At 40.4% G+C, this 25,142-nt stretch overlaps 1 protein-coding gene across 2 annotated transcripts in view; it reads left to right on the top strand.

The window, feature by feature from the left end:
* Positions 1-9,336: 9,336 nt before the first annotated feature.
* The window catches only part of LOC129768999 (ionotropic receptor 25a), a 49,936-nt gene continuing 34,130 nt past the window's right edge, over positions 9,337-25,142 (top strand). Inside the window, exons 1-3 of one of the 2 annotated variants that reach the window (XM_055770984.1) lie at positions 9,337-9,526; positions 17,549-17,698; positions 18,641-18,846. In XM_055770984.1, the coding sequence (XP_055626959.1) occupies positions 9,403-9,526; positions 17,549-17,698; positions 18,641-18,846 (480 nt within the window). In that variant the 5' untranslated portion in view covers positions 9,337-9,402. The remainder of the gene's footprint in view (positions 9,527-17,548; positions 17,699-18,640; positions 18,847-25,142) is intronic. The other variant, XM_055770983.1, reaches the window with a different exon arrangement.

Here is a 25,142-nt window from a genome sequence, read left to right as displayed (position 1 = left end):
TCCGTCAGCTGGTGAGCTCCCAGCTGGCGAAGTTCAGTAGGCCGCACGATCACAGCAACTTGGCGACATAATTTCACCGATCTGCTGCCTCTTTTGTACGCCATCAGTCTTCCAATTGCGGCGCGCTTGTTTAGGATCCGTTGCTCCAATCTCCTTCGCCATGGGACTCACGCCTTTCACGGAGATGTTGGAGCAGTCCGCCTCTTGGCCTAATACGGTATCCTAAACTTTTGGCGGTCGCCACAGCAGCACAGTAAACTTTCAGTTGCAGCTCCTCCATGTTCTCAGCATCAACCAAGTGCAGCGGAAGAACGTGCTCGTTCATGAGCTTTACTGCACTTGTCAGCCTGCGGGAATGCTGCAACTTCGGGATCCTGGGGCGCGACAAAGGGTCCGTGTCGCGGAACTGTGAGATCGCCTCGTCGTAATGGAAGACCAGATCGCGTAGTAGTTGTTGATCTGGCTGTGGATCTTCCGGCTCAGAGGGTTGTTGTACTGTGGCCTCCACTGGTGCTGATTCGCGTGCCCCACTCGCGAATGAATTGCTCAGCCGTACTGAACTTCGTCTCGACACATCGCTTGCTCTGCTTGTTCTGGAGCTTAGTTCTCTCTGCACCTGCTGCTTGATCTCGTCGACTTGCGTTTGGGAGAGCATATTGTTGCGTACAATCGCTCTACGCCTCGCGTTCATCGCGTTTTGGTCAAGCCTCCCGACGAACTCTGGATACGCTTCCTCGAACATTGCGAGTATTCGAGGGCGACCGCTCATGTCCGTCTCCAAAGCAGTGCAGATGTAATAGGCGCGGATCACGAATTCGTTCATTTCGTGTGTCCACATGATCCGTCGCCTAGTAGTACCCACAAGTGTGGACGACTGTCGTCTGACAGTCGCAACACGCCTCGTAGGCGCAGCGTTTCGTTGGTGATGTCGATGGCTGCTGTTTCCGTGTGGCGGTAGCTCTTCGGGTTGAACCCGGCTGGTGGCCCGCTCTTGCACATCGCCCTCCAGCCGCTGGCCGCTCGCTCTTACGCCCGTTCCAGGACCAGCTCCAGTTCGGGGACCCTCCTCGGGCGATCGCATTCTAAGTATTCTTCGTGAACGTAGCTCCATTTTCTGGGTGTATCTCCTTTGCCCGGGAGACAGCGGGTTGGCAAGGCCTCCATGACCCGGGAGGCCTTCCCCGAGAGAAATATAGCGCTCTGACTCGCTCGCACCCCCTCACTTAGCCACTTTCGACACCCGTTCTCGGAGCCAAGACCAGGTGTGTGTTTCCAGTTCACGCCCGATCTAAAAATGTCGTCATATGATCTTCGTGGAGGCGTGAGATAGGAACATTTGAGACCAACGGGCAGGCTCCTACCCTAGTGTTGATCCCCATTTGAGAATTTTTTATTTTTTTATTCTTTTTATCTGTTTTTTTTATTTGCCATCTTTCAGAACCTTAGGTGATTATAACTGGCGCAGTCGGTAGGATCTCGTTGGTCGTTTCCTAGTGCTGGTGAGTGGAGTCTGCTCGCGACCGGAAAAAAGTGTGTGTGTGTGTGTGTGTGTGCATAACTTCAAGGAAGGAAGCGTCGCTAAGGGAATATTAGCGATTTGAAGCAGTTCCCCACGGGCACCGAGGGCAGCAACCGACGGGACCAATATTCTGTTTACGAGAATATCGATCTTATCATACCCGGAGAAACTTACGATTGGCACCCGGCGGAAATCATCACCTTCTTCCAAACCCAACGATTTGTGCGACAGAGGGAATATCTGTACAGCACAATTGAAGCAGGAAAAAAACTATAGATCACACAGCAGAGGGAACATCTGTCTGAAGGGTAATCGGCATCTGTGTTTAGATACACTGTGGATTTAGCGTAGAGGCAAATCACACAGAAATAATATCTGCAGCTTACATCAGAAATCGGAACGAGACGTTCCTCGCTTGAAGGGGGAGTAGTTATAGGCGAAACCTTAAGCTTCAAAACCATCCGCACAGAGCACGTGTTGTCTAGCGGGTATTCATTGAACGAGGGTAATGATTTAAAGCAGGGTAGTTGAAAGTGTAGTCAACGGGTAGATTAGACAAGTTCTCGCTGGATATAAAATATGGAGCAATGCCAAAATAAAGTAGTTCTAGCCTAGAGCTCAACCATCCAACATGTTCTTGTTCAACCATCTTTCAGAACCTTAGGTGATTATAACTTATATATATATATATATATATATATATATATATATATATATATATATATTAGGTGGAGCAGATGGCAGAATTTACAAGCGTAGTGTGCGTGATAGCATGCGCTGCCATAGCTACTTTTCACATTGTGACGTCCATATTTTTGTTCACATTCAATTGCCTTCCACATACATGTGAAAACGATTTTTCCGGCATGTTTTTTAATTTTCGTTTTTGTAGCGATGACATGATGATATTTTGAAGGCTCTCAGTATCGGTGTATGTGATTTGAGAAAACGCGTGTACAATTAAGCAACAATTCATTGGAAACTCTGCTATTTCCGAGGACTAAGAATAAGACTGTTCTCTGGACGTTTTTACTCCTTAAATGATGGAAGTAAGTCACAATACAATTGTCATCTATTAAAAAACAATCAGTTACAAGATTGTATGAGCATTTTGGCTCATGAGTGAGTAAGTTTTTTAAATATTGTTTCGTCTCTTCCATATACATTCCATATTGAATGCAAATAATGACAACACCATATTTTGTTTACCAATACAAATTCACTCTGCCTACTACTCCACTTCATATGTTGCTCATTGATGTGTGCTTTTGTGCTGCGTTGTTGATCATATTTTGAATGAGCAAAAAATAGTTCACCCTGCCCTTGTGATTTCGAAACTAATATAGTTCAATAAATTCTTTGAAGATATTTTTGAGATGGATTGGTGAAGTATTGGAAGAACTCGTGTACAATTGATGTTGCTTTTGTGGTAGTTAAAACTCGTAATGAAGAGATTGTTTTTGCTGCAATCTCAATCGTCGCATGCTCGGTTTTGTGTTATAGTGCTTTCTTCGACATAAATGATTCATGAATTTTTAAATCAATTTTTTTTAATCTATAATTGTTTCATCTTTCAATTCATTAATTGCTTAACTCTCGAAATTCTTCCCGTCGTCGCAATCGGAGTTCGATAAAGAATACGCTCGATGGTTTACGGAATATATCGCAGGTCCGATTGATTTCTGATTTCTTCCTGTGACCTTCTCGTGCTTCCCAAAGATAACTCTCCGCCATCAAGATTGGAATCGTTGGGGTGAGAATGGGTCAAAGCAGGAAGTTTTAGAATTGTTTGAAGAATAATTGTCGTGGCCGAACATTGGATCTGGTTTTTGTGCTCCCGATATTAACATAGCCATCAGCGAATCTGTATCGCCTCCATTAGTACTATCATCGGCTACAGGAGGAGCAGTCTTTTCTTTTTTATTTCCAAAATATATATTTTTATTAAGACTCATAAGCGTTAGCCTGACAGGGCCGGGAGTACAATATTCCGAACAGTCTTGGCTGTTGAGGACCGGAACGGAGGCGAACAAGCGTTGAAATACGCTAAAATTCATTTTGCTGCATTTAACGAGTTTCTGAGTAGCTACAATTGGAGTGCCCTTGGTCAGGACGTTAATGACATGGTGACGCGTTTTTGCGAAATTATTTGAATACTCTACGAAGGGAACCGCCAATGTTTCCAGCATGGAGCACTCCACTCCTCCGCGTCCTACGGCGCGACAAAAATTCATTTCACTGTAAATTACGCCGTCGACGAACTGTTGAAACCATACATAATTTCCAACTCATTAACAGTGCAGCAGTGCTCTACTAATAAAATATGCTTCGTGTGCAGATAAACTTGCGTAGAAATCCAAGGAGGTTTTGGAAGATTGTCAATTCCAAGCGAAAAACTGCAGATGTTCGGTCTAAGGTGTTCTCGAGGTTTCAGGAGTCGTCATCTGTTCCTGAAATGTGTTAATTATTTCCAAAACACTTTGCATCGGTGTTTGTCGCTGTCGGTTTTGTGATGCAGCCACTCCGTCGGGAGCCGAGAGAGCTACAGCTGACGTTCCAGGCTTGCGACCTTTCGTCGTTAGCCCACAGATGTTTGAAAACGGCGTACAAAAATTAAAACGTTCTAAAGTTCCTAGCCCAGATGGCGTTCTAGCTATAGTTTTTTGCCGCTGCTACGTCTTTGGCTTTACCATTCTCCCATATCTACACAGCTTCGGTAAGTCAAGGGGTCTTTCCAGACGTGTAACATGGCTATCGTCCACTATCTTGGCATAACCAACTTATCTGATTTTTGCTTTTTGATTTGATTGTGAACGATGTTGTCTTTTTCGATGTTATCAGCAGTACAACGTCCTAGCGTCCTGACTTTATGCCAGGACGTTCGGTTAGTACCAATCTTCTCGAGTTCTCATTGTTTTGTGTCAACCGTCTAGAGCAGGGATACTCAAACTATTTGGGTAAAAGACCTCTTTTCCAGAATGAAGTGATACCATCGATCCCCTATAGCCAACATTCTTTAAACAAATTATATTTATTTTATTTTTATAAAATACTTGTTTTTACCGTTTGTTTAAGTGAGTAACCTTGCCACCGTTTTTTCATCAATAAATAGACATAAATTTCAGTAAATATCAAGTGTAATTAATAATTATTAGTAAAAATTACAGCAATAATACTGAAAGTGCTCAAGTTGATTCTATCTACCCCGACGTAAAAGACGTTTTCGATCGAATTGGACACCGCATCCTACTGAGACAACTATTCCGTCTTGCCGTCTTGGTGCTTCCGAAAGATTCATCAACTGGCTGAGGTCATACCGTTCTGGAAGAACGCTCCGTGTCAAGCTTCTGTCTCACACTTCATGGAGCCCTTACCAACACATGTGGATCGTCAGAATTGAACTGATTCAAATATGGTTCATCCGTAGAGCGCTCAAGAATCTGCATTGGCGTGAGGCGCTGAACCTGCCGCCATATACAGGGTGCAACGGTTGCTTATCAGTAAAATATATATATTCATAAAAACACAACGAATGATTGAAAATCTACAAATATCCCAAATATTGATCAAGAGTTTCTTGAAAGTTTCAATAGTGTGACCTTTTGAACTTCCAATTTTACTGAGCATGTATCCCCACGGAAGTAATTCAAGGGATAAAGATCCGGTGATGAGGCAGGCCATCCTTGAGATGATATGAAATGGGGCAAATTCTGGAGAAACCACTCCTGCGTTGTTTTCGATTGATGAGAAGGGGTAGAATCCTGTTGAAAACAGTTATTTCCGTCTGGAATCAATGTCGAAGCATGGCGTAGCAAATGGTTCTTCAAAACATGATCGATGTGGTAATCAGTGTTGATTTTTACTCCTGACTCGATAAAAAGCGGTGGAAGCTTGACATTTTGTGACATTCTACCCCATACCATCACTCTCGACACATTTTGGAACCGCTGCACTGCCAATTTATTCTTGGGAACATCACCAAGGTTCGCTGCAAATACTATATCATTCTGTTGATTGTGAGTATCTCGCATCAGAAACATTTTTGCTTTGGGAAGGATAATAACACAATCATCGTGCCGCTGCAGCAACTCCTTGCTTCGAATCAACTCCTTGCTTCGCCTTCTTTTGCTTCTCCGTTAATCCGTGAACTCGCTGTTTTTTTATTTGCTTTAAGGTTCAAATCATGTGTGATGATGTCCTGGAACGATGTATAGCAAATATTCGTATCCTTGGTCATCGCACGCCTTGGTTGTGTTGGATTCCAGCGAATTCGTTCCCTTACGCGTTTCACCATCATTTTGGTCCTAACCGTTGGATGAGGTCCATGCCTTTGGTTGACTTTATACGTACCCATCTCCTTGTATCTTTTTATGATACGGAGGATGAATCTATCGATCACACCTATGTGTTTGAGCCGTTTCATAATCTCACACGGTCTAATTTTTTTTTCAAATATAAATCTACTACCAGCTTTCGTTTCGCGTCCATGATTATAGCGTAAACAAAACAAACAATCTTCCAAAACAAATCGCATCCATCAAATACAGGATGATTAAAAACATGAAAATATCGGTGAATACAACTGTACAAGAGAAACGATGTGATAAAAAACACTGACAGGCAACCTTTGCCACCCTTTACAGTCAGATATTGCTTACTGAATTTGGGTACTCTTGAGCGTCGTAGTCGTATTCAACATACCACCTTGGTTGCCAACTTGCTTGTGAGGGTGAACTCTCGCGCTCCCAGCAGAATTCTACGATCCTAGTTCTTGCTGCAACCGCTTCCACATCGTTCATCGTTCGGTCAACATGAGCCGATCACGGAAATGATCAGAACCTTTTCATCCGTAGAGCGGTTTTTTTTTACTTTGGAGAACCATCACTACGCTTCAGAAACCGAATTGAAAATCCCGATGTGTTCAATGTTATGTTTTCATGTTTTTGTCAAAAACTTTACAGCTGTTGAGAAGGCCCTTATATAGTATTTTCCGATAGACCATTTTACTGAATTATTCGCTTTCGTTTGTTCAAATATGATCTTACAGAAATCTTTCCCTCCAGTTGTATTCTTTTGCTTTTACATGCTACAAATCATGACACAAAAGAGAACGAGACAACTCTGATCGTCATGATCGGTTTCAGTGCGGAAAGTTTATATTCTTCTTTGCCTTATTACATGTTGAACTTTTTCATGCAACATGAAGTAGCGCTTCATAGAATCATATGGACTTCGCAATAGAATCATTCATATTCAATTACTGCAACAGATCCTGGCCCATAATTGTCAGAGAGTGCAAACTATGTGAATATTTGGCTAGCTAGGTACTCAGAGAAGAGTAGTCATGGTTGGTTGGTTCTTTGTTTTTAAGAGGCTTTAAACTTTGAACAGAAGAGTAGTCAGATTATATTTTTCATTTTTAACGTTGCTATCTCTATATATTCATATAGACCGAAAATTTTAGCTAGCACATCGCTACAGTGAGAAACAAAAACTCTCTTGTTTTGGCTCTTCTCCCCACAAATAGTGTCCGAATGATGACGTAATTTTTCATGCATCATTTATCGCTCTGCATTTCACGCTTAACTTTTCAATAGGACCTATCTGTTTTGATCGATTCTCTCCATCGACATTCTCTACCATTAATAACTTAACGGTAAAAGCGTTTCCTGATCTGTACGATGGCCAGGAGTGTAGAAGGTAACCTCGTTAATAAAACTGTGTGGCAAAACTGGCGCAAAGTCTGTATGCATGACCGTGGTAATTGAAAGAGAATGTCAATAAAGAGAATCGATCAAAACATATAGGTCCTATTGAAAAGTTAAGCGTGATTTGTCTGTACAGCATTATTCACTATAGGTAGACTGAGACGATATATGCGGTTCAAACTTGTATGTAGGCATCGAGAGTGATGTGCGATGTTTACAGCTGCAATCAACAGGATTTCTTCTTCGCTTCGTATATTCTTTTGGTGCAAAAAAAGTGAAAACTGTCATTCGATCAAGTATTTGAATCACCCATGCATGTTAGGTTATACTAAACTGCAATACCTCCGTCGTGCTCATACGTCCTGTCATTCCTCAAAACGGTGTAATCAGATACGCTAATGATGTGATCGCTGATCTTTCAATACATCCAAGACTCAGTGAAGCACACAATTCTGTCCTTTGATCTTTACTTCAATTGCATTGAGCACGTTCAAGTAATCCCTCAAAGTTCTCATGGCTTTAAGGCTAGTACAGCTAAAAAACCTTACGAGTGTTTGACGAGAGATCATTACCTGATCTTTAGCTCAAATTCTGACAATTTTTAGAAAAAGAGGGTAAATACTAGTGTTTCCGCATCTAGGTAGTGGCTTTTGGTCCGGCAGTTCTTACAGAACAATTTATCACAATTGGCCACTGGAGAATGTTCTTACGAGAACTGACTTCATCCTCACTCATATCTGTTGCGTTATGAAAGAAAACCACCCCTAGACGTATTCAGGTCAGTTTACCAACCTTAACTAATTTTCCAGCTTGGCTTCGGTTAGAAACTTCAGTAATGTATTTTCGACGTGTATCGCTGGTCCTTCAACGATACGATCGCTGAAAAGTCAGTGATTTATTGATGACAAAGAGGACCCCGCCTTCTTTGGGTTGAAGACCAACAATGTGGATAATTTTTGTGCATCCACGCAGGGAGCGACTCCGTTTCCTTCCTCTTGGAAATGATTATCATAGCCTCTATACATTAAATCTTTTTGAACCTATCAAATTACACTTTGAAATTTTTTCATGTAACACGGTTTCAATTTCAAATGAAAATAAATTTGTTGATAAACCTACCTGATAACGCGAGGAAATATTTGCTGAAATTACGCAACCCTTTTTTTAGCTCAAAATTGCTCAGCATGAATGCATTTTAGTATTTGTAAAATGATTCTTCTTCGTTTAAACAGAATAGGATAGAATCTAATGATCTGTTCTCAAATCAGCAGTTCTTGAAACGGTAAATGGCATCATTGAACATAGGAACGAAAAACTCGAGCTTCTCCTTTGGTTATTCGTCAGTAAGGCGGATTAGCTGCTATCCAAGGCACATATTTTAATTCAATCCTTTACAATTTATATCAAAAAGGACATTGATATTCGTTTATAGGAATGGAAATAATCGCACTCATATTTTAGTAATAATATTGAATTGAAAATCTCTCCTCGTGTCCTTAGATGAACTCATACTTTGGTTTGTTTCGAGAGAGACATCAATTGAAGAATATAAATCTAAACCTATTGATGGTAATTAAATATGAACGAGTATACTGCATACGAGGGATGCCCGATAGGTTTTGAGAATAGAGTAATTCTTAGCACGTGTTATCAAAAACGAGTTTCAAGTTTTTCAAAATGCATTGAAAACAATCATTGGCTATTCTGCAAGAGCAATTATAATGTCCAAGAGTATCTTAACCTCATGATGCATTAACATGACGAATTTTACAACATCAGCTCATGCAGAATCCGATTTCGAGAGTCCCTTACGCAGTTAATCTTGGAGCGCACGATGACCACAATTAAAAAAGGGAAACCAATGTGATGTTTTTTTACAAATCACTGTGAGCTAACAGCAATTGAGTCAACACAGCAGCATTTGAGTGTCATTAAAACATCAAACTGTCCAATGCCGTTGTCGAAACTCATGTATCGTAACCGGTGATCACGTATCTCAAAATATTTCGAGCAACCCTCGTAAAAGTTTAGTTTGTTGTCAGCACGCACCATTGATGCGTTATATCGTTGCTATGGTTGAAATGTTGTGATTGATCATAAACATATGTAACATTGCATTTTTTCCCATAAAATTCTCGCATTTGTAAAACGAAAGTGAATCAGAAAAGTCGTAAAATGTTCAGATTTCTAATAAATGTTATCTCCCGTACAAAATTGTGTTTATTCTTGGCAGTGTTCTTGAATTTATGCATTTTAAATTATTACGCTGATGCGCAAACAACACAGAATATAAATGTTTGTGAGTACAAAAATTTAATTAGTATTTTGCACTGTGTATTGTCCGATTTCCGTAATGTAATGTAATGCAATTATATTTCATGAAAACTAGTGATACATAATAATAATTATTTTTGATTGTTTCTTTGAAATAATTCACACAATTCATGCAAGTTCGCCATTATTGCAAAAGGAAATGAAACTCTTACTTGTAATATCAGAACGTGCCGTCTACATGGGTTAATTGTTAATCTTTGTTTGAATTTCAACAAAATTGTATTAGGTGTACATTTCTTCGGTTTTACAACAGATGGCGTAACTCGATTATGATTCCAGTGAATCAAATTTCCAGACATTCATTGGAAAGCTACTTCGATCAAAACCGGTGAAAACGCTGAAATGGGAGGTCCTATCCCACCCGCCGTATTCTCCAGACATTGCTCCGTCCGATTACTACCTTTTTCGATCGATGCAACATAGCCTGGTTGACCAACACTTCCCTAATTTTGATGAAGATAAAAGTAGATAGAAATTGGATCGATTCGTAGTTAGCCGACAAACCGGCCGATTATTTTCGCAAAGGGATCCGTGAATTGCCAGAAAGATGGGAAAAAATTATGACTAGCGATGGGCAATACTTTGAATATTACATTTTTAACCATTTTTGCAGAATAAAGCATTAATTTTAGAAAAAAAACGAAGAAACTTACCGGTGCTCCTATTATAATGAATATTACCATAGAAAAAACTGTTTACGACAAGTTCTTTCGACGAATTGAACAACATAAAGTGTCGGAAAAAAACATTAAGACCGCTGCTCAAGCAAGAAAAGAAAGTGACATACATTTGAGAAAAAATAATCCAATCCAGTGCTGCAATCCATGTATGCCACGAAAACATTCAAGCGTGGTGGAGGGAACATTATGGTGTTGGAGTGCTTCTCCTGGTACGCGGTTCGCCCCCTGTACTGGGTGGATAAAATCATGGATATTAAGGGATGTTATGCTGCCAATGAAATGGCAGTTCATGCAGTTTTTTAACCGATCTTAATCTTTGTTGTGTCACCTTTAGTTGTAAGTATGCTTAAAAAGGCATTTTCAATGAATGGCTATTGTTTTCACTACAGATGTTCTAAATTTCTTCGAACAATGCAAATAAGTTATTGGCCCATTCCATGAGGTGCGCCAGAGAACCAAATTTCAAATCTAGTTTTAGGAAAGAATTGAAAACGTTATTTGAATAAGCATTAGTTATAGTATAAATTTTTTGTAACAAATTTAATTTTTATGCACCAACCTTTGAGAGAGGCGAGTTTAAAAAACTAAATAATTATATTTAAAATATTTTAGGTTTTAACTATTTTTATGTTTCTTGAGATATCTCTGCACATGCTTAACCAAACTTCAATGTATATATACCATCGAATGGGTGATTGAATGCTTGTTGCCGTGGGTAGACCTACATTTCATTTTTTAATTTATGAGAAACAAGCATTTGAAAAACAGGTATTTTGAAGCGTTTTTTTTTTTTTTTTTATTAATCCGTTTATTTTTACAGGCTCAGTTACATAAGTTTAATGGAGCCAAACTCTTAACTATATTTCAACTAGCATATATCAACATGTTGTTTTCTTAATTCTATGGTTAATGAAATAGGAAACCGATTACTCGCGGTCGACTCGAGTTTAGAAGGGTGACACTTTTTCATTAGGAAAAGGATGGGATGTAAGGAGATGTGTGTTTACACTCGCACTCACATTCACATTCACATTCTCATTCACACTGACACTTCACACTCAATTCTTAAAACTATCCTTACATCTAATATGTATTTACAAGGAGGGGAAGTTTTTTTTTTTGAAGCGTTGTCACGTCACAAAAATAGAGCATTTTTTTAGTTTATCAGATGAACATAGGTTCAAACATTTTTATACTTGGGTTTCTCTGAGCAAACAATGAAGGTCAACAACCCACAAAATTTGAGATCAGTTCACAAATAGAGGAGTATCAACTGTCTCCAGAAGTTGTTGTCACGTCACGAAAAGTATGCGATCCATTCCAGTGTGACGTAACAACATTTTGACTCACTACAAACACTTTTTTGCGTTTTCATGAATAAAGCACAATTAAGAATATTTACAACAAGAATCATCGACAGAGCTTGAAGTCCGATGAGCGCGCATCGATGTTCGTAAGGCGGTAGATTGTCGGGATTTGTCCATGGGAGCCGCCGTAACGCATTTCTTATGAAACCTTTCTGGATTTTTTCGATACGTGTTACGTGCACACTAAGATACGGGGCCCAGATTTGCACTCCATACTCTAGCACGCTGCGAACCAGAGAACAGTACAGTGACTTCATGGCATGTACGTCGTCAAATTGCACTGTATTTCTTCTCGGGAAGCCAAGCATGGAGTTTGCTTTAGTGACTGTCATCGATATGTGCTCGTTGAATCTCAATTTCCTGTCTAAAAGTAGCCCAAGATCCTTGATAGAGCCTACTCTCACAAGCGGTGATTCATTCATCGTCAAACGTGACCGGTGTTCGACTTCGGCTGAAGGTGATGATTTTGCATTTCGATGGGTTTGCCAACATTCCGTTCATCTTACACCACGATGACAGGCGTTCAATATCAGCTTGCAGAGCCAGGCAATCAACCGTCGTCTCGATAATGCGGTAGAGTTTCAGGTCATTTGCATACAAGAGCTTGCAGCAGCTTAGGTGGTTGCATACATCGTTTAAAAAGAGTATAAAGATGAGAGGACCAAGGTGACTACTCTGAGGAACCCCGGACGGTAGGTGAAGCGCATTCGATGTGGCGATGTGGCGATGTGACCTTCACGAAAGCTTCCCTGGACGAAAGGTACGATTCTATCCAGCGAACAATCCACGAAGGAAGACCGAGGCGGCTCAGTTTTGTGATAGCTAGACCATGTGGAACTTTGTCGAATGCCTTGGAGAAAGTCGATATACACGACATCAACTTGTCGACGCTTCTCGATGGCACCAACCAGAGTGTTAGTGAAGGTCATCAGATTGGTAATGGTGGAGCGTTTCTTCAAAAATTTGTTCAGCAACAGTTTTTTTCTATATTAAGACGCGTCCACATTATCCCAATCGGCATCGTTCGGCCTCAAGCCGCCCGGTAAAGTCGAATAAGTGTTGGCGTGCCGCTCGTGCTTGCTGACGTGCCGAAAATCGACTCGAATCATGCCGAATCCAACCCCGAAACAGGTTGGTCCGGATCAAAAAAAGTCGTACCGAAACGAAACGATGTATATTCGCGTTGACGGCATTGTGCTTCATTCGTTCAATTTGTGAGGCGAAAATGATAACGGTTTGACAGGTGGAATGAACACATATTTTATAACAGAAATTATGAATGGAAATGAAGTTTTTCATATCGAATATGTAATCTTGCAATAGGTTCTCTTCGTTCTTAAGAAGTTTGTGAATCCTAGTTTACTTCAGTACAAATTTTGATTGTCAGCCTCATAATGAAGCAGATCTTCCATAAAATCGCTTTCAGGCTGTATTTCTAACTACCGTTAGAACCACCGCAGACTGCATACTTTTTATCGGCAGACAGTTTGGTCGAGTTGGCCTGTTAGTGCAAAAACCGAACCAACTGAATCGGTGTAATGTGCGCATATGCATATATTTTCATACTGATTAAGTCGGCCGCTCAAACTGTCGGCCGAAAACAAAAGTCTGCGGGGGCTCTTAATGATTCTAGGGCCGTGGGCGGAGGCGTCGACGATGAAAAGCAGCAGTAATATCTGTAGTCAATCTATCATCTTCCAGAAGCTCGATTAAATTTTAATCTAGTGTCTCTAGTCTTGTCTAGAATCTGAATCTTCGGTGCTCTGGCTTGTCAACCAACATGGCGCACCAGTTTTCAGTCGTTCTGTCTATGTAGAATTTTAGTACTTTTTTAGGATTCACTTTATCATAGTTTGAATCCATTTTCACGTATGTCCCGTCATGCATCAGCATGTATCCTTCGTACTTCGTCAATACCTTGTTGTACAACTCGAGCACGTGTTTTGGTCAGTGCCACAAATTATCGCATTTTATTCACGAATGAAGGAATTAGATTTTTCCCAGTATCGGATGAATTCTCTTCTGTTGAAACTCAACACCATATTTGTAATAATGAGTATAACACAAGAGTCGAGACGCGTGAGCTTTGTCTGGTATATTGATCGAAAACAGCATGAACGAATTTCGAAAAGCCTGCATTCAGGCACTTTCATTACTGTCAATAATTTCAGGTGATTATCGCGAATGTTAAGTTGATCTTCATCGCTTGCAGTGAATTTTTATTGAAAACGTGTCACCCATTGCACATATAAATGGTGGTGTATGTCATTTCCGGACAGTCGTGAGTAGATTCATAAAACGTAGCAAGAGTTATTCAATACATTCCATTGCCGGAGTCGCCAAAAACAAGAATTTTGTGTGATGAATTGCCATCCTTTACCATTAATCGATTTCACTCTCAATTGGTGACGTTGAATTTTATGCTTTGATTTTTACTAACACGCAATGAACTTCATTTTCGACTTTACGAATACCATGACGAAAAGGAAGATGCAAATGAAAAATGAATTTCATGGTAAGCTGATGTTGATGTTCATTTCACTGGGGTTCATTGATAGTGTCGTATCATATTTATCGACTCTCGCTTGAGCAGTAGGTTATCAATACAAGGAAGGCAGAAATTCGCCGAATTTGAATGTCGTGAACGTGAATATTTTCAGCACTGGTTTTGGCCATCAGACTTTGCTTCAGCGTCCTGTTTGGTTGCTTGCAGGCACGGAAATCACGATAATTTTCTCGCATACGGATCTTCCCGATGATACTTTGCTTGAAGTTGTGTTTTTGGCGATGTCGTAAGTTAAAACTTAAACTCTAAAATTGTTTTTAAAAAAAAAATTCTACTTTTCACTGCACCACTGTGCGTTTATTCACTTCTATCTGAATACTACTCTTACAGTTCATTTGCCGTGATATTTATAACAGATTTATAATGACGCAATATTCGCGTCTGATCCTGATCGTGGGATTGTTTAGTCTTTCGTGATGACCGTTAGATTATTTAACCGGAACCGGGAATCGTTTAACGGGAACTCTCCATCATCTTGCTGAGCCGGCTAATTGATTTTCGGCGTTGTTTATCCATCGGCTGGCTAAGCGGTTTCATGTTTATATTATGGAACGGAGTGATGATGTTGAGTGGTCCGTTGTTTATGTTGCTGGATTATCCTGGCCTTGGATATTGTTGTTAACTCGTAGTCCGAGAGTTCCGGGTTTGCCTTTATTGTTCTCCATACCGTCAATCTCAGCTTCTGATCGTAAGTTCCACTACGACGCGTAATCTGAGCCATCTGAACAACAATTGGTCGGTGTTAAGTCAGAGGGGACCAAGTCGCAAAATTAAAAATTTGATTCATTGATTGCATTTGGTTAAGCATTACGTAGGCTGCATACCATATTTGTCAGATTTTGAAAATCACACGTACAGCAGGAATAACGTTCGAAATTGTTTTGAATGCTCAATGAAATCTCCTTATAGCACCAAACTTCAAGCTCGTTTTTCTCGAAATCAGAAAAATGTCACATGGTCCGGTCTGATTTAACACCGACCAATTGTACATTCACGGAAACGTTTCAACACATCATACTATTTATTTTAATGTGGGTGTCCCAAATCATACTTCTTCTTTCAGTTCTCATTGGAGATTGCATTACCGTGCCAAAATTCAATGACCGGTTATTTTGTTATGAAAATTTCATTACCGGTAAAACCGGTAAATTACCGGTAAAAACATACTTTAGAATAAACAATGTTCTTGAAGAAACGACTTTTATTTATAATGATTAGTTTACAAAAAACATTTTGCAAGTTTTTGCTACTTAGTTAGTTGGTTAAAGTAATACTTAAGGACACTGAGAATGTTAATTCTGTTGTCTTCTAATCCCAAAGTAATCATTAATTGTGTCACGACCACGAGCAGCGTGATTATTCATAGACGAGAACAAATCTGCATATACGAAATGTCTTTCTGCAATCCTTCCAATTAAGGCTTCAAGCAGCTACTTCGAAATTTCTGATGGTTGCTCCGATAGCTGTTCTATTTCATGTTTAGATCGAGCAGCGATTTGTGAATTGAAGTTCGGATGTCGTAGAATCGGCGCAACACTGCCGTTTTTTATCTAATTTGATTCTCGAAAAATATCCCAAAGCGACATAAAAGCAAATATTATTTATGACGTAAAAATAAAAATTACCGAAATTATCGGTTATTGATTGTAAAATTACCGGTAATTCGTTAATGGAAAATTAACCGGTATTACCGATAAAACCGGTTAACAATCCCTAGTTCCCATTCTGCACAACTTTTTCAAAACAAAACGGATCCACGCGAAATTTTTACAGGTTTTCCGAAAAATGTGCTGTCAAAAGATTTTAAATACGCCTACTACGACCGCTGCTATAAAATTTTGTTTCGAGCGTGCAGGATCGAATTAAAATTCACTTGCTATGGTAAAACCATGACGTAAATAAATGTACTCATCCTGACAATCAATTCTTACTATAATATTCTAAACACTTTTTAGTGGATCCAGTAAAATACCAGTGTACCAGTGCAAGCCTGAATAATTTTATTTGACCAAAAAACCTCCAGCAGCTACGGGAAACTATGGAACTTGTAATATGAAGGGTGGTACGAACAAAACATGCAACGGAATGCAAGAATGTAAATTATTTTTTTTATAAAAAAATTCGAATTATTTTTGTTTATGTAATTTAATTAGTAGTCATGGGCATGTGGTCTTGAAGACTATCATCGTGAACAGCTTCCGGGTTAACTTTTTCGCTATCTTGCTTTATCGTTGCAAGTTGGAATCACTACCTTCTAATAAGTAGACAGTCATACTCGTTTCAGTGCACGGTTGTAGACGACACTCCTAGTTTGTTTGTGACATTCCGAATGGAGATGTTATGGCTCCGCTTAGATCTTGTCTTCTATAAAACTTGATTTTTGTAATGAAGAATTTTGGTGAAATAAACCACATTTATGATTAAAAATATGAAAATTGATGACATTAAAAAAAAAATTAAATTGCGCAACATTAAACAGTTGAAAAAACTATAGTAAAAGTAAAAAAAATATGGTTTTTTATTGGTTCATGCGATAGAGATATATGGAGATAAATCGGTTCTGAAGAAAATATTGTGTACGCCAGCTTGAAGAAACTACTTTCGAGGGGAATGGTTTGATGTTTTGTGTCAAGTTCGTACTAGAGTTGATACCGCACATACCGTATCATTTCTATAACTCGGTAAATAATCGGAATAATCGGAATCGGAATTTTTGTGGGCATATATGAAATATGAAAAAATATGAATATGAAATATGAATACTCTCTTAAGCTAAACTATACACATTATGGGTCCTATTATGCAAATCGAATCGAGAAGTCGATCACTATCACTATAAATCTGAACAAAATTTCGTATTTTGTAATTCGAGATAATCTCTTACCGAGCTCGAACATGTGTTGCAAATTGCATATATTTAAGCGTTTCTCAAAAGTTTCCCAAAGGAAACTATCAGGGAAGCAAATCAAAACAAAAAAAAATCTCTGAAAATATGTGACAAGCAAACCAAACAACTCAAAAAAAATCTGACATTTGAACCGATAGCTTTTACTCGGTGGAAAAAAATAGAGCTTACGAGATAATCTCTTACCGAGCTCAAACATGTGTTGCAAATTGCATATATTTAAGCGTTTCTCAAAAGTTTCCCAAAGGAAACTATCAGGGAAGCAAATCAAAACAAAAAAAATCTCTGAAAATATGTGACAAGCAAACCAAACAACTCAAAAAAAAATCTGACATTTGAACCGATAGCTTTTACTCGGTGGTAAAATAGAGCTAACCAGCAAAATTCTTATCGACTCGATTTCTATAATAGGGCTCTATATTATTTTTCTTGTTTCACGGTATAATCTTGGTATTTATTTTTGTTCCAGTGTTCGTCAACGAAGTCGGTAATGATATGGCGCAGGTGGCTGTAGATGTTGCATTGAACTACATTAGGAAGAATCCTAGCCTTGGTCTTTCAGTGGAATTAATGTCCGTTGAGGGAAACCGCACAGATAGCAAAGGATTTTTAGAATCAAGTAAGTGAGACGACTACCAACATAGGCACATTCACTAATTATTCAGTCCATGATAACTATAAGGGAAATCAGGGTAAAGCTGACACTGTGGGTAGGACCGACACCCTTTGATTTTTCCAATTAGAAGCCATTTTTTTGCAAATTTTCCGATGTCCCTTGTACACACTTCTTATTTCTTACGTTTTGCGGAAGTCGCTTTGCTGTCAAAAGAAATAACAGAACAAAACCGGACAACAAACAGGAAATAGTCCGTGTAAAATTTCGCTAGTGGAATTGAGGTGTTTTAGTCGGAACATTTTGGAAAATTCGAGTTCATTCGGGGTAAAACCGACATCTGGTTTGTGTGTTTGTGCCAAAACCAACGTTGAGTAGGGCATGTCACCAAAAAAAAACTCATCCATTACATCTCCGGGGGATGCTCACCCAACTTCTTCTTCTTCAATGGCACTAACGTTCCTAGAGGAACTTCGCCGTCTCAACGTAGTATTACTTGCGTCATTTTTATTAGTACTTAGTTGAGATTTCTATGCCAAATAACACGCCTTGAATGCATTTTGAGTGGCAAGCTCTAGAATACGCGTGATCACAGTGCAAGTCGGAGGAAATTTCTTTGACGAAAAATTCCCCCGACCAGAACGGGAATCGAACCCGAACGCCCGGCATGTTAGTTATGACGCTAACCACTCGGCCAAGGGATGCTCACCCAAGCTGGGATCAAAACTATTTACTCCGGACCAGGAGCAGGAGAGAGATCTCCAGATCTATGAGATCTTCATTACCGATATCCGTCGTCTGGCCTTTGAATAGAATTCAAATATGTGATAATCCTTAGGGTGCGGTTTTACCCCGATTTCCTCTAATCACTAGAAAAAAAGGATCATATATATGCATCTTCACAATTGTAATAATAGACTAATCAGTAGCACACAAAATCCATTTCAGTTTGTTCGAAATATTCAGAGGCATTAAGTATGAACACGCCACCTCATGTTATTTTTGATACAACATTGACGGGTGCATCATCGGAGACAGTGAAATCAATCAGCGCTGCTCTAGGAATTCCAACTGTATCAGCTTCTTTTGGACAAGAAGGCGATTTGAGACAATGGCGGTCTCTATCGGTGACTAAAAGTAATTATCTATTACAGGTATGTAGAAGTATGATTTTTTTTTCCAAAATATATTTTTTATTAAGGCACATGTGGCGTTAGCCTGACGGGGCCGGGAGTCCAATATTTTGACAATTTTTGTCTTACAACTATGTTAGTAATATGTAACCGATTACTCGCGGTTGGCTCGAGGTTAGTATTACAAGTGTTCTCATAATTGGTATGTTGCAGTCTTCGATGCTCTATACGTGTGTCCGACACGGGCTACTTCCTATTGGGATGCAGCTGACCATTAATCAGCAACGCTCCCTAGTCTGTGCCCCATATCTAGCGTGGTGCGTCTTTCTCGACTCGAGGAATCCAGGATAGAATGGTCACTAGCCGGCGCAATCATCAGTTCGTGTAGAGTTGTCATGAGCGGTACAACCTTTGGCTCTTGTTGAATGATCAGTGGACTGCACAACCTTTGGCCCGTGTGTCTGTAAAGAGTGTGTGTATGTATTGCCGCGACTAAGTAAAAGTTTATCGATCGGATAGGAGGGATATGAAACGGGGACACAACGAAGGAAACATCATTAAACGTTGACATCGGCGTTTCTGAGGAACAGGTATAGATGAAGCAGAAGATCAGGATCCCGGCTACCTAAGATATCCCGAACGGGGATATCCGATTGTCTGCCTTTTGCTCTCAGTGCTCTAGAGAGCTGAGAGCGAGCAGCATGGAACCGGATACACGACCAGACAACATGCTCGATGTCGTGGTAGCCATCGCCACAATCACAAAGATTGTTTGCTGCGAGCCCAATGCGATAGAGATGCGCGTTTAGGTTGTAGTGATTGGACATAAGCCGAGATATCACGCGAATGAAATCACGACCTACATTCAATCCCTTGAACCATGCACTCGTCGAGACCTTAGGGATAATCGTGTGTAACCAACGACCGAACTCATCTTCACTCCACATGCGCTGCCAACTAACGAGTGTGTCCTGACGAGGAATGTGAAAAAATTCGTTATAAGCAATTTGCCTTTCAAAAAGTGTGCCTTCTGAAGCGCCCACCTTAGCTAGCGAGTCCGCTTTCTCATTCCCCGGAATCGAGCAATGAGAGGGAATCCATGCTAAGGTAATCTTGAATAATTTTTCGACCAAAACACTCAATAGATGTCTTATTCTTGTTAGGAAATAAGATGAGCGTTTATCAACTTTCATTGAGCGGATTGCCTCTAATGAGCTGAGACTGTCTGAAAAAATAAAATAATGGTCGATGGGCAGTGTTTCAATGATCCCTAGAGCATAGTATATCGCACCCATTTCTGCGACATACACGGAACAAGGATCTTTGAGTTTGAAAGAGGCACTGGAATTTTCATTGAAGATGCCGAAGCCAGTTGACCCGTTTATGTATGAACCGTCAGTAAAGAACATTTTATCAGATCCAACTTTCCCATATTTTTCCGAAAATATCGACGGAATAACATTGGAGCGTAGGTGATCTGGTATTCCATGGATTTTTTGTCGCATGGACAGATCAAAAATGACAGAGGAATTGCAAAAGTATGGGAAGCAAACTTGGTTGGAGATGCCTGGTGAAGGGTGCACGTCGTGGGTAAGGTACTCATGGTATAAAGACATAAAACTTGACTGAGGAGTCAGCTGGAGTAGATTTTCGAAGTTATCAATCACCAATGGATTCATGATCTTGCAACGGATGAGAAATCTGTAGGATAATTCTGTGAACCGAAGAGTAAGCGGGGGTACTCCTGCCAAAACTTCGAGACTCATCGTATGTGTCGAATGCAAACACCCCATGGCTATACGCAAGCAACGATATTGTATCCTCTCCAGCTTGAGAATATGAATCCTGGCAGCTGATCGGAAGCAAAAACTGCCATATTCTAACACTGACAATATCGTTGTTTTGTATAACTGAATGAGGTCTCCTGGATGGGCACCCCACCATGTTCCGGTTATTGTTTGGAGAAAATTGATTCTTTGCTGGCATTTCTGTTTCAAATACGCAATGTGTCTCCCCCAGGTACATTTAGAATCAAAATATACACCCAGGTATTTGAAAAACATAGAGTGTTGGATTTTGCCGGATAGGTAAAGCTGGAATTGGGCGGGTTCGTGCTTCCTAGAAAAAACGACCATTTCAGTTTTCTCCGTAAAGAATTCGATACCCAGCTTGAGAGCCCACGTGAACAGATTGTTCATGGTATCTTGCAACGTCTTTGGCAGAGCGACGGGATTAGTACCCGTGATGGAAATAACTCCATCGTCTGCAAGTTGTCTCAGCGTGCAGTCTCTAGTTAGACAATCATCCATATCATTGACGTAAAAACTGTACAAGAGGGGGCTTAGGCAGGAGCCTTGCGGTAGGCCCATAAAACTGTAACGAGAAGATTTTTAGTTGCCATGAGAGAAATTCATGTGCTTTTCTGACAGTAAATTGTACAGGAAATTATTCAGAATCGGTGAAAGACCACGGTTATGAAGCTTCTCTGAGAGAATTTCCATGGAAACTGAATCAAATGCCCCTTTGATATCGAGAAAAACGGAAGCCATTTGTTCTTTGCGAGCAAATGCGATTTGGATTTCAGAAGATAGCAGCGCGAGACAATCATTCGTCCCTTTACCTCGGCGGAAGCCAAACTGCGTATTTGACAGCAAATTGTTCGTTTCGACCCACTTGTCTAAACGAAGTAGAATCATTTTCTCTAACAATTTGCGAATACAGGATAACATTGCAATCGGCCTATACGAGTTGTGATCGCAAGCCGGCTTGTTGGGTTTTCGTATGGCTATCACTCTCACTTGTCTCCAGTCATGCGGGACAATATTCAGCTCCAGAAACTTGTTGAACAAGTTCAGCAAACGCTGTTTTGCCAAGTCGGGAAGATTCTTCAACAAGTTGAATTTAATCTTGTCCGACCCCGGAGCTGAATTGTTACATGAGAGGAGGGCAATTGAGAATTCTACCATCGAAAAATTCTCATAATCGCATTGGAGCGGAATATCGCGTACGACGCTTTGTGCAGGAACAGAATCGGGACAAACCTTCCTTGCAAATTTGAAAATCCAACGGTCAGAGTATTCCTCACTTTCATTGGTATGGTTCCAGCCACGCATTCTTCTAGCCGTATTCCAAAGAGTACTCATTGCGGTCTCCCTTGACAAACCATTGACGAATTTCCACCAATATCTACGCTTTTTTGCTTTAATCAGACCTATTAGTTTGGCTTCTAGAGCTTGGTACTTTCGAAACCATTCCACTAATCCAGTTTTCCCGAATTTTTTGAAAGCGGATGATTTTTCAAGGTAGACCTTTGAACACTCCCTGTCCCACCAAAGTGATGGAGGACGACGTCGGAAAGTGGTAGCCGGTACACGTTTCTTTTGAGCTTGAAGTGCGCTATCGTAAATCAAACTTGATATAAAATTATACTCTTCAAGGGGAGGAAGTTCATGCATCGAAATGATTGCTTCAGATATTAATTCTGCAAATTTTCTCCAGTCAATATTCTTCGTGAGGTCATACGCAATATCGACTGACTCACTAGATTTTGATTCATTGGCGATCGATAAAATTATTGGTAGGTGATCACTACCGTGGGGATCTTGGATTACCTTCCATGTGCAATCCAGGGATAATGAAGAAGAGCAGAGAGATATGTCTAGCATGCTTGCCCGTGCAGGAGGGTTGGCTATCCTAGTTGCTTCCCCAGTATTTAAAACTGTCATGTTGAAGTTGTCGCACAGATCATAAATCAACGTGGCACGGTTGTCATCGTAGAGTGACCCCCATGCTGTTCCATGGGAGTTGAAGTCACCTAAGATTAACCGCGGCTCCGGCAATGCCTCGATAATATCAAAGAACTGATGGCGGCCTACCGTAGTCCTGGGAGGAATATATATCGAAGCAATGCAGAGTTCTTTGGCATTGATTTGTATCTGGCAAGCGACAACTTCAATGCCTGTAATCGATGGGATAGTGACTCTATAGAAGGAGTGACGTTTTTTGATCCCCAATAGTACGCCACCAAACGAGTCGTTACGATCTAGGCGAATAATGTTGAAATCGTGAAAATTCAGCTCGTCGGCTGAACAAAGCCATGTTTCACAGAGAGAAAATACATCACAGTTAGAACTGTGAACTAAAAATTTAAATTGGTCTAGTTTAGGGATGATGCTTCTGCAATTCCACTGTATGACAGTGGTCAAATCCTTGACCTCTTGCGCTGAATTAGGCATCGATGGAAATGAACGCTGCTAAAAAGCCACATTTTTCTTTCAAAAATGTTCTCACAACCGGAAGCAAACATAACACTATGCTTTTAAGAGGATCATTTATATTTAAAGCATTTAAAATGTTATCCACAAGGTCTGAAAGCGCAAGCAGGCCAGGTAGTGGCTGTTGCTTCGACCGCGAAAATGGAACAGACGTGTTCGTTGTTGTTCCGGGAAGTGCTAAGGACCCCTGGTTGGTAGCATGACCACGTAAACCGGGAGGTACTTGCTTCGGCCTATTCTCAGCACGTTCAGTTCGAGGCTTCATTCCAACTTGGGAAGTTTCGGTATTCTTTCTGGGGAGTGATGGAAAAGAAGTAATTTTTCTTTTCCTGATGGCACCCTGCGATGTACCGGAACATCCGGCATTGGGAGCGTCTGCAACAGGCTCGTCGTTCTGCAGAATGGAGTAGGGATTGTCCTGTGTCGTTGGCACGGAACTCTTAAGCATTTCTGCAAAAGTCCGCTTGGAACGTTCCTTTAAGGAACGCTTGAGTTTTTCCCCTCGTTGTTTGTACACCGGGCATTGAATAAGATCATGAGGAGTCCCGCCGCAATGAAGACACTTGTGCTCTTTCGCGCAAGGATTCTCATCATGGCTCTCTCCACAATCTGCGCAACGTTTTTTATTGCAACAATAGGCGGCCGTGTGACCGAGTTGCATACATTTGTTGCATTTCATTACCCGGGGTACAAACAATCGAACAGGTAAACGAAGTGCCCCTATTGCAACGTAATTTGGAAGGGCGGAACCCTCAAAAGTCACACGAAAAGAGTTTGTCCGATTGAGAATTCTTTTGTCATTTTTATGTGACACAGATTTCAGTCGATCGCATGCAAGAATCTTCACAGTTTGTAGTGTGGAGTTCTTGAAGCGACCGACACCATCGATTATCTCTTTTCGGGTCAAACCCTTTTCGGTTATTACGCCGTCTATTTCGACGTTACAACAGGGTACGTATACACGATACTCAATCGCAAAGAGGTCGCAGCGCGTCATTTTGTTCGCTTGGGTCCTGCTTGAGACGACAACTCGTAGTTTGTCTGGCCCCATCCGTGTAATTTCGGTAACGTCAGAAAAATGTTGAGTTAGTTCCTTCGAGATACGAATGACATTGAGAGGTTTGGATTTTCGTCTAAAGTACACAATGAATGGACCTTTGGAGCCTTCAGGGTATTCTTTAGGACGAAAATCCTGTTTCTCGTCGATTTCCTCATCTTCGGAACTATCAACTTCGTAAACAGAATTTTCTACCTCAATTTCTGCTTCATCCTCCTGCTCTTCAGGAGGAGGTTCGGTATCAGAAATATTCAATTGCGTCAACGGGGGGTCCTTTCCGCCCTCAGCCATATTAGAAAAATCGGCCAACTGTTCGATATGAACAGAATATAATAATTATCAAAATGAATAAGTAAAAAAAAATATTATAAGGTTATGCTGCGGATAATATTTATATTAATTTATTTTATTTATATAAAATTCTAAAATGAAAAAAAGTTCCAATAAAATTTCAACGGTAATGTAACCAAGAAAAAATAGACACCCCTAATGCCAACGTTTGCCGATTTGGTAAACACACAGATGAACAATGGTGTAAATCGAGCACAGATGGTAGAAGGAATGATAGGAGGACAAAAGAAAAATAAACTTATACTTGCCGCTGCTGTGTGGCGTGTGTGATAAATCTGTCTGAATTGTATCCTCTGCGTCTCGGTCACGCACCACTTTGAGCTTCGCTCTACTCGCAAGCGCAACTGATGAAAAAAAAACACAGTCTGATTCGATGTGGAAAAAAACACCTTTGTTGGATCGTTTCGAAAACCTATCCGATCTACTTGCGAGTTATCGAACGAAGTATGATGCTGATATTCATTTATATCCAATCATTGTCGTATCAATCTGAAGCAAAATACATTTTGTGAATTGGATTGAAGGATTGTGACATTACTCAACTGGTCACGCACCACTTTGAGCTTCGCTCTACTCGCAAGCGCAACTGATGAAAAAAAACACAGTCTGATTCGATGTGGAAAAAAACACCTTTG

The sequence above is a fragment of the Toxorhynchites rutilus genome, chromosome 2 (genome assembly GCF_029784135.1).
Source record: "Toxorhynchites rutilus septentrionalis strain SRP chromosome 2, ASM2978413v1, whole genome shotgun sequence".
NCBI classification, from domain to species: Eukaryota; Metazoa; Arthropoda; class Insecta; order Diptera; family Culicidae; genus Toxorhynchites; species Toxorhynchites rutilus.
The sequence above is the reverse complement of the archived record's forward strand: the minus strand, read 5'-3'. Positions and strand labels throughout refer to the sequence as shown.